This window comes from Acipenser ruthenus, chromosome 60 (genome assembly GCF_902713425.1).
Source record: "Acipenser ruthenus chromosome 60, fAciRut3.2 maternal haplotype, whole genome shotgun sequence".
Taxonomy (NCBI): Eukaryota; Metazoa; Chordata; class Actinopteri; order Acipenseriformes; family Acipenseridae; genus Acipenser; species Acipenser ruthenus.
Genome location: NC_081248.1, coordinates 1,256,601 through 1,267,500, shown reverse-complemented (window position 1 = coordinate 1,267,500; position 10,900 = coordinate 1,256,601). Strand labels below are relative to the sequence as shown.

The 10,900-nt window shown below is 47.4% G+C and overlaps 1 protein-coding gene across 1 annotated transcript in view; it reads right to left on the bottom strand.

The window, feature by feature from the left end:
• The window catches only part of LOC131725070 (Fc receptor-like protein 5), a 178,718-nt gene that overhangs the window by 108,571 nt on the left and 59,247 nt on the right, over positions 1 to 10,900 (bottom strand). The window contains exons 8-10 of the mRNA XM_059018552.1: positions 10,535 to 10,837; positions 10,016 to 10,294; positions 350 to 628 (exon numbers count right to left, since the gene is read on the bottom strand). Coding sequence (XP_058874535.1) covers positions 350 to 628; positions 10,016 to 10,294; positions 10,535 to 10,837 — 861 coding nt within the window. The remainder of the gene's footprint in view (positions 1 to 349; positions 629 to 10,015; positions 10,295 to 10,534; positions 10,838 to 10,900) is intronic.

The window sequence follows — 10,900 nt, the reverse complement described above, 5'->3', positions numbered from 1 at the left end:
ACCATAGAATGCTTTGGGTAAGGGGAAAAATAGATACCTTGCACATTATGTGAAGAAAAGTTTTAAAATCCCCCCCCCCCCTCCCCTGTACTTGTGCCTCTCCTGTACTTGTGCCTCCCCTGTACTTGTGCCTCCACTGACTCAGAGGTCACCAGAAGCCACTGTTTACAAGAGCAACTAATAATGTCAATGGGCACACCAGCAATGGCATTAAACTAAAACAATGGCATATCCAGGTTGCAATAAAAGAGGAAGTAAAATCTGAATATGTTAAATCTAAACCACAGGGACACCCATCATTTTTTTTCATTATAAATCTTTAACCCCTCTGCAGTCTAAAATGACTCACCTTTCAGAGAAAGCCTCACAGAATCACTCCTTTTCTTCAGCCCCGTCCCTGCTGCCTCCACCTCACACTGGTAGCTCCCTGTGTCTCTCAGCTCTGCTGCTGGGATTGAATGCTGATCCTGTGATCCAGCTCCTCTCAGATCCCCATTGTCTTTGATATAGCGGTACTGGAGCCGGGTGCCCCATTTATCTATCTGAACCCCACACTGCAGAGTCACAGCCTCTCCCTCCCACACTGGACTCACAGGGGTGAATGTCAGAGTGGGTTTCCTAAACAGCTCTGGAGAAACACAAGAAAATACAATCATACATACAGTACATGAACTAAAACAGAGTCAAAAAAAGAGTTTAGTATGGATTTGGTGAATAAGGTCCTCTATCGGGTTGCTAAACAGCTCTGTGGAAACACACAAACTGTAGTCAAGTGTGGTTTCTGGTATGTGGCGTTTTCAACAAATATGTATTTGTTCACAATTTCACTATTTAATCTTGGTAATGTTTATAATGCATATTTATATTTTAGTTTGTTTAGTTGGTAATATACTGTATGATTGCACTTGTGTGTGGTGTGCACAGCTGCACTGCACTGTTATTCTTAATCAATTGCCTAATTGACTATTAAGTGGTTTAAAATAGTTTAAAATTGTCTTCATTGTTATCCTACATAAACCGGCTGTGTCCAATCACTGGAAGAGAGGAGACTTTGCAGAGTGGTTTGGTTTGGTCATGCAGTTGGCGGCTCTGCGGATTTGACCCAGATAGTTTCTTCCCTGTTCGAATCGAGAGTTTGGAGACTGACTGTAATTGTTTCCAGTCTGAATTGGCTTAGTACTTGATATTGATGCTTTGTCAGAGGACAAAATTTGCTGACAACTGTTTACTGCTAGTTGATTGCCACACATCCACTAAGTTTTAGAGTGAAGTATTGACATCTCATTTTATCTCTCTCTCTCTCTCTCTCTCTCTCTCTCTCTCTTCTGCTCATTTTGTATACAGGGCTTTAAACAGGAAAGTAAATATCTGTGCAGTAGTGAACTTTGGGTGGATTTGTGGACCTACCCAGTTGAGCCCTTGTTCAATATTTGGTGTTGCTAGTTGTCTGATATTAATTAGACTAACTTAATACTGGTTTGGTGTTGCCTATGATTGTATATGCTACCTAAATTGCCTACCTAAATGATATACTGTAATAGAGATTTGAGAGTGTATTTATTTGTCTAACTGCTTTGGTGTTGCTAATTCTATATTTAAATCCCAGCCATTTAAATTAAACATATCATTGTAGATCTAGTTATTGTATTTAAGGTTAATTATAGAGTTGGTATAGTAAGTGTGTATAAAATGCTTTCTGGATAGCCTTCCCATTAGTAAGACTTGATTATTGCAATGCTTTATTTGCTGGACTTCCACATCACGTCTTATCACATTTACAGCTTGTTTAAAATGCAGCAGCAAGGGTTCTGACTAGAACGAAAACACGGGCTCCTATAACTCCTGTGTTGGCCTCATTGCACTGGCTTCCAATACATTTTAGAACTGATTTTAAAATCTTACTATTAACTTATAAAGCACTGAATGGCTCAGCACCAGAGTACCTAAGAGAGATCCTGTCCTCATATAAACATCTGCGCACTTTAATGCCGGGAGCACTAGAGCGCACACTGTGGACCAGTGTTTGTGTTTGTGTATGTGTTACGTGTGGGTGAACTGAAACGGGACTGTTATTATTCCGGGGCAAACCCATGGATTATAAATAAGCAATACACGCCGCTGTATTGCTTCATTAACATTGTTATCGTTTACTGCTGGCATCAGGCATTGGATTATACCATTAAACCATTGCACCTGGACTGTCGTTGTTTGTCTGATTATTGATTACCTGCACCTGCACACTGTTAACCACTTTGCCACACCTTCTGCAATTTGAGTTATTGATTTTGTTAGAGGGTGCTTATCAAAGATGATGGAGATTTTAGTGGCAGAGCTTAAAATGGCAAACATTTGTATGGGATGGCTTGTGTTTTGTTTTTCAGGTGATTACGGCACAAGAAGAGAAGGTGATGCCTCTTGATATGGTGGGACAGAAGACTGTACTTCTCTAGATTGTAACAGACTGAAGACCACAGAAAAAGATATTGAGAAGTATGGTACTGTAGGACTGTGGCAGGCTGGCTGGGCGGTGACGTCACAGCAGAAGAAGGAAGGTAAACACACACCAGGCAAGTACTGCAGTTAAAGGCGGTGCCGTTTTTATTCAGCAAAAATAAATCAAATATTTTAACAAAAAGAAACTGTGCTCACAGAGCAAAATAAAAATGTAAATAAAACAAATCACGAACACAAAATATACGAAACACAGGTCAGGCTGAGCTGTAGCCTTCACTGATCCTGTATCTTTTTAGTCTCGTTTTTGTCTCCTCGCTCTCTCCACTCTCGCTCCTCATACACCCACCCTGAACATGGAGAGCTGCAGGCTTTTTATATCGTGGCCGAGGGGTTTAACTAGTTAGTAATTATCCTATTACCCCTCGGCCACAATCTGCATTATTAATAATAATAATAATAATAATAATAATAATAATAATAATAATAATAAGACTATTACTGCAACAACTAAAACAAATGCAAAACAATACCATACACTGCACTGGGGAGGAGGGTACCCCGTTCTCAAAATAAACAAATACATTTAATCAGCCTCCCCCCCTTCTTCATGGTGGCAGCTCCCCTCCGTGGGGCTCTGACCACACGATCTCCGGCCACAAAAGTGCGGCTGGGGGAGCTGGTCTGCTGACCTCTCCCTCCTTCTTCGTGGCCGGCAGCTCCCCTTTGCGGGGCTCTGACCACAGTTCCTCCTGCCGCGAAAGTGCGGCTGGGGGAGCTGGTCTCCTGACCTCCCCCCCTTTCTTCATGGCCGGCCGCTCCCCTTCATGGGGCTCCGGCCACAGTGCTTCCTGCAACGAAAATGCGGCTGGGGGAGCTGGTCTCCTGACCTCCCCCCCTTTCTTCATGGCCGGCAGCTCCCCTTCATGGGGCTCCAGCCACAGTGTAGCGACCCCAGGCGAAGCAGAGCCCCCGGCGACCCCACGCGAAACAGGGCCCTCAACGACCCCAGGCGACGGCAGCAGCAGCGGACCCTCGGGAGGCGACGGCGGCAGCAGCGGACCCTCGGGAGGCAACGGCGGCAGCAGTGGACCCTCGGGAGGCAACGGCGGCAGCAGTGGACCCTCGGGAGGCAACGGCGGCAGCAGCGGACCCTCGGGAGGCGAACTCGGGAGGGGAGCCCCTGGCCATGGAGGCAGCAGTGGGAGCTCCACTTCTCCCTCGTACCCTATAACTGGAGCGGAGCAGCAGGCAGCCCCAGGCGATGCGGAGCAGCAGGCAGCCCCAAGCGATGCGGAGCAGCAGGCAGCCCCAGGCGATGCAGAGCAAGCATCCTTGGGCGGTGCGAGGCAGGCATCCCTGGGCGGTGCGAGGCAGGCATCCCTGGGTGGTGCAAGACAGGCATCCCTGAGTGGTGCGAGGCTGGCATCCCCAGGCGATGGTGAACTGGCATCCCCAGGCGATGCACGACAGGGCGGCAGCGGTCCCTCAGGAGGCGACGGCGGCAGCGGACCCTCAGGAGGCGATTGCAGGAGGGGAGCCAGGACCAGCGGTGGTGCTGGGGTTGGCCGCCTTCTCAGCCGCGGTGACCCGGCCGTTTTCCCCCTTGCTCTTTTTAGCAGCCTGTGCAAGGCAGCTGCGGACCGCCAGCCTCCTGTTCCGGTCCATCCTGTCTTGAAGGGAGAGGCAGCTCCTGCTCCTCTCCCACGGGTGGTGGTGGTGGAAGCAGAGGCAGCTCCTGCTGCTCTGCTCCTGGCGAAGGCGGCAGGGGCTCCTCCCCTTCTGGCTGTGAAGGCGGCAGGGGCGCCTCCCCTTCTGGCTGCGAAGGTGACAGAGGCGCCTCCCCTTCTGGCTGCAGGGGCTCCTCCCCTTCTGACTGCGAAGGCGGCAGGGGCTCCTCCGCTTCTGGCTGCAGTGGTGGAACCAGCAGGCATGCTCCCTCTGCTTGTGGCGGCGATGGAGGCGGAACCAGCAGGCATGCTCCCTCTGCTGGTGGCAGCGATGGAGATGGAACCAGCAGGTACTCTCCCTCTGCTGGTGGAGGTGGAAGCGGCAAGTCGTCCTCCCATGGAGGTGGAGGCGGAACCAGCAGGAACTCTCCTTCTGCTGGCGGAGGTGGGAGCGACACACAGTCCTCCCAGGGCGGTGGAGGTGGAACCAGCAGGAACTCTCCCTCTGCTGGCGGAGGTGGGAGCGACACACAGTCCTCCCAGGGTGGTGGAACCAGCAGGAATGCTCCCTCTGCTGGTGGCAGCGATGGAGATGGAACCAGCAGGTACTCTCCCTCTGCTGGTGGAGGTGGAAGCGGCAAGTCGTCCTCCCATGGAGGTGGAGGCGGAACCAGCAGGAACTCTCCTTCTGCTGGCGGAGGTGGGAGCGACACACAGTCCTCCCAGGGCGGTGGAGGTGGAACCAGCAGGAACTCTCCCTCTGCTGGTGGAGGTGGGAGCGACACACAGTCCTCCCAGGGCGGTGGAGCTGGAACCAGCAGGAACTCTCCCTCTGCTGGCGGAGGAGGGAGCGACAGAAAGAAAGTTAAGGAATTTGTAACAGTGTAGCTTGGAAATAAATGGGGGGGGGGTTGGCGACCGGCCCTCCCCGCCCGAATTCCTGAGCCTGGAAAAGAGCTAGGAAGCATGGAGGCACCTACTTCTCAAGGTCAGCTGTTGCAAAAATTAATAATTCTAATTAAGGGAGAAGTTGGTCTTTGTTTCAGTGAATTTGAATTTTACAAAAAGCAGGCGTAACATCTTAAAACTGCAACTCTGCTTTAGACATCAAGCAGCGAATAAGTCAGGAAAGAAGAGAGCAACGGACAACAGCCTAACCTATTAGCTCTGCACAATATTCAAAACAAACACCCCATCATTTGGTTATTTTTCATTCTAGAAAAACAAATAAAGAGAGACGGATCGAAAGATGGGAGGGAGCAAAAAATGAGTCAAGGTTGGAGTCTGGTGGGAGAAAGCTCAGCTGGTAACAAACACCAAACAAAGGGGGTCGGTACGCAGTGTGACCGAGAGGGCGAGGTTACTGGGCCATCCAGGCCAGAGGCTACTCCAGCCCCTCTCAACATACCTGACATGTGGAACTGAAGCGTGGACCTAGTGTGGGACCAAACAAACGATCCCACACTGGTGCACACTTGGGGGCAGGTCTGGTCTATTGAAGGTAAGGATGTTGAAGCCGCTGGGCGGCTACTATATCCACATTTCATTATAAAAGGGTAATTATTATATAGGGTGAACTCACAGGACAGCCTGTAATACAATTAATGATTCCCCAGTCTTATCGGACCAAGGTCAGGAGGCTTGCGCATGATATCCCTTTTTCGGGACACCTTGGAGTCGATAAAAACTAGGGAATGCATATTGGCCCGATTTTATTGGGTAGTATCGGGTTGAGTGTGCCCCTTTGGTCCCATTGCCAATCATTTCCACCCCCTTTAAACGCATTGCGATGAACATAATAGGTGCTTTGCTACCTTCTGATTCTGGGTATATGCATATATTAGTGGTGGTAGATTATGCAGCGCGATACCCAGAAACAATTCCACTGAGATCAACTAGTGCATCTGCGACAGCCAAAGAACCAGTGCAAATCATATCGAGTGTAGGGATCCCCAAAGACATATTGACTGATCATGGAACGAATTTATTGTCTCAAGGGTTACAACAAGTATACAAAATACTAGAAATACATCCCATCTGAACCTCTGTTTATCATCTACAAACGGACGGTTATGGGAACATTTTAATCAGACTTAAAGCAGATGCTTTAAGTTATGGTTCAAGAGCAAAAACATTGGGTAACGCTTCTTCCTTACCTCCTTTTTGCAGAGTTCGACAGGGTTCTCCCCCTTCGAGCTCTTGTACAGCCAACAGCCTTGCGGCATCCTCGATCTAGTAAGAGAGGGGTGGAAAGAGCATAAAGGCTCGCCCAAAAACGTAGTGAAGCATGTGCTCCTTCTTAGAGATCGCCTGGATTTGGTCGGCCGATTGGCCCAGGACAATCTCAAATCGGCTCAGCAATGGCAACAGCAGCATTACAATAAAAATTCCGACCTTTTGACCAGGAGACAAAGTACCGTTGCTCCTTCCCATGTTGGAATCGAAACTGTGTGCTAAATTTCAGGGGCCATATGAGGTGATTCGGATTATAGGAAAGGTAAATTATGAAATTCGGCAGCCCAATCGCCGGAATGAACGTGAAATTTATCACATCAATTTATTGAAGTTCTGGCAGGCAAGGGAGCCCTTATTTATAGCCTCAGACGAGGTAGAGGATGATTTAGGACCTTGTATAGAGGCCCCTAGCACCAGAGACATTCCGATGGGGGAACAGTTACTCCCAGATCAGCAAAGAGAACTGCGCAAGTTAATTGAGGATTTCAAGGATGTTTTTTTTTTATTTGCTGTGACAGGTTGGCTGAGTGGTGACGTCACGGCAGAAGCAGGGACGGGAAAACACTGACACCAGGCACTGCAGTTCAAAAGAAAGAATCGGCTGGCCACCGCTTTTATTAACAAATAACAAAAATAAATAAAAGCCTTGAACAACAAAACACTCACAGAGCGAAAATAAAAAGGTTAAACAGAACAAAATCACGAACACAAATTAAACAATAAATAATCCAGGTCAGGCTGGGCAGTAGCCTTCACTGATCTTGTATGTTATATGTTATAATTTAGTTTCGTTTTCAGTTTCGTTTACTCTCGTTCCTCTCGCTCTCTCAGCTCCTAAACCACCCACCTCGAGTGCCGAGAGCTGCAGGCTTTTTATATCATGGCCGAGGGGTTTAACTAATTAGTAATCATCCTATTACCCCTCGGCCACAATCTGCACGGGTTTATCAATTGTGGTGTGAATGGGGCTTCCCATCCACGCTAAACAAAACAATCCTAAAAACAATAACATACGGCGCTTCGCCGACATAAAAATAAACAAACACAAAACAATCTGCACACGGGTGGAGGGGAACCCCGTTCTAAAATAAAATAAACAAAACAATGTATAGGGCACCTCGCCCTGTTGCACTTGCCCAGTAAAACTAACCTCATTGAATATGCTATTATCACTCCCCCAGGTATCACGGTTCGAGAGAGACCTTACCAGAAAGTTGATGAAGAGGTATGGGCAATGCTCGAACTTGGGGTGATTGAGCCTTCCAGGAGCGAGTGGTGCATTCCAATTGTGATAGTGGCCAAAAAGGACGGCACCAACCGCTTCCGCGTTGATTCCGTAAGGTAAACGCTATTGCCAAGTTCGATGGCTACCCCATGCCTCGGGTCGACGAGCTGCTCAACAGACTGGGAATGGCGAGGTCCATCTCAACTTTGGACCTGACGAAGGGATACTGGCATATCCCATTAACCCGCAGTTCCAGAGAGAAAACTGCATTTTTTACTCCTAATGATCTGTTCCATTTCATAACCATGCTGTTTGGGCTACATGGTGCACCACCTGCCTTTCAGAGACTGATGGACCAGGTTTTACACCCACATCGTGAGTATGCAGCAGCGTATCTTGACGATGTGGTTATCTACAGCTCCACCTGGCGAGAGCATCTGGCTAGGATCATGGCCATCCTACACTCTAAGGGTAGCGCAGCTGACAGCCAACTTGAGTAAATGTGCATTTGCCAAAGAAGAGACTCAATATTTGGGATTTATTATGGGAAAAGGGTGGGTGAAACCCGTAGACACCAAAGTCCAGGCTTTGATGAACGCGGCAATCCCCAAAACCAAGTCCCAGGTGAGGTCTCTATTGGGGTTGGTCGGTTATTACCGAAGATTTATCCCCGATTATGCCACAGCAGTCAACCACTTAGTAAACCTCACTAGAAAGTGAGCACCAAATTAAATTAAATGGTCAGGAGCATGTCAGGGGGCGTTTGATGCTATTAGGCAGAGACTTTGCCAGGCCCCTACCCTTATTACACCAGATTTTAACAAAGGATTCATCCTTCACACAGATGCTTCGGATGTTGGTCTGGGGGCAGTCTTGTCCCAAAAGGAAGATGGAGTAGAACACCCCATCCTGTACCTCAGTAAAAAGATGCTCCCCTTAGTCGAAAAGGAATGTTTGGCCATTAAATGGGCTACTCACACCTTACGATATTCACTACTGGGACATTCATTCGAACTCATCACGGACCACTCCCCACAATGAAGGACAGCAACGCCTGAATGTATCACATGATACAACGTGCAGGGAAAGACCACCAAAATGCTGATTATTTTTCCCGGGAGGGGGGTGTAATGGGAAAAGTAGATTCAGCTGAGTGTTCCTTTGGCTCCAATCTGAGCGGTGGGATATGTGACAGAAAAAATGACTCTTGGTTATAAATCTCCCTCCCAACCTGTGAGGGCACTGTGTAAAGGCAACAGTGTGCCCCGGACTGGATGGTTTGGCAATTCATTCCAGGGAAAGGTGGAAATCGGCCATCTAGAAAGGGGGCAGAGTCACAGTACACCAAGTCATCGCCCCAGACGGGAGGCGATGTGCGGATTGGAGGAAAAGCGATTGCACTTGCTAACCAAGGGGGCGTGGCTGACGGTATAAAAGATGTGATGAAGCGAACTGTTCCTTTGTTAAGGTTGTGAACGGAGTGCTGAATAGCCATAAAAGACCAGGAGTGTTTTGTATTTGCTAACTGCTTGTGATTTATAATTATTAGACAGCTGAAACACTTGGGAGCTGTCGCTGTTAAGCCAGCATTCAACCCGGATTACAATACTGCACTGGTCACTTGTTATTGTGTATTCACTGGAGCACCGTGAAAAGGACGCAGAGCCGTGCCTGTACATTATTATTATTTCGGGACTGAAACCCTGTATTGTTTAGCTGTGCAAGTTCACATTGCTGTGTATTTGCCAGCACCATTATTTAACGGCCAGAGGAGCCAATAAAGCACTTGTTAACCGTGAACATTGTTTGGACTGTTTCTGTTGTGCACTGCATCACCTCTACACCTGCGCACTACAGACCACTTTGCCACAGAGCCGCTATTCGGTTCAAGTTGACTCACATAGATAATGTAACATTGTGTAGATCAGCCACATTGTTTTTTGTATAGAAGTATAGTATAGAGCCAGCATCGGATCTGGCCAGCTTTATGTCTATTGCAGGCAAATTAAATAAAACAAAACCCCAAATATTTGAGTAATAAAATAGAACCACTTATTGATAAGGGGCAATAAAAATAAAGAAATCAATGTAATTTGAAGCTATTTGCTCTTTGATTTTAGTCCTTCATATTTTTAGCAGTGTAGATGGGTCACTATTATCTGTTATACATTTACAGCAGAATATGAGTGGGAACAAAAGCTATAATATTCAGATCGCTAGTATTTTATTTCTCGACAGGGCAAAAACATGCTTTGAAAAATAGTTTTTTCCAGCTCAATGTTAGCATATGTTAAGACTTTCTAAATGTCCTCAAAAACTTAGAAGGACTTCTATAGTAGTCTTTGGTGAAATATCTTTTTTTTGGTATAACTTCTGATTCCACCAGTGAGTGCAGAATACCACTGCAAGATCTCTAAAGGAAGCAATGACTCACCGCTCACAGAAAGCCACACAGAATCACTCCTTTTCTTCACCCCCGTCCCTGCTGCCTCCACCTCACACTGGTAGCTCCCTCTGTCTCTCAGCTCTGCCGCTGGGATTGAGTACTGATCCTGTGATCCAGCTCCACTCAGATCTCCATTGACTGTGATATAGCGGTACTGCAGTTGTGTGCCCTGTTTATATATCTGAGCCCCACACTGCAGAGTCACAGCCTCTCCCTCCCACACTGAGGCATGAGGCCTCACTGTCAGAGTGGGTGTGCTGAACAGCTCTGCAGAAACACAAACACAGAGCGGCCCATCATGATAAACATAATCATTAGTCTCTTTAAAGCAAAATGAATTCAGTCTGTACTGTCACTATGGGTTTGTTGCTTCATCATATCTGTTTTTAATCTAAAGGAAATAGAGCTACCGTGTAGTCTTCTTTCGCTCTAATACAGAGATGTTTTTAATTAATTTTCATTATGGCTGGCTGCCATCTTTCTTACAGGCTCAGTTCAGTCACTCACCTGAAACTTTTATCTTGACAGCATTGCTGTAGTCTGAGTTAAACGGTTTGCTACCCCGTCCAGCTAGACACCGGTACTCTCCACCGGTACTCTGGGATAGAGCAGCAGCACTGATTGTGTATCCGACTCCAGTTCCACTGCTGCTGTCAGTCTGGTACACTGGAGTGCTGTACTGACTGCCTTTGTACCAGAGATATCTCCAGCCACTAGAATATGGCTGAACAGAGCAGCTCAGGGTGACTGTGTCTCCCTCCAGTATCTCTCCTGCAGGCTTCTGGGTCAGGACAGGCTTTGGCTTGCCAGCTAAAATAGAGGAGACAACAGAATTAGGGGAGTGCACATTTCTCTCTTTCATTCAAAGAAAAA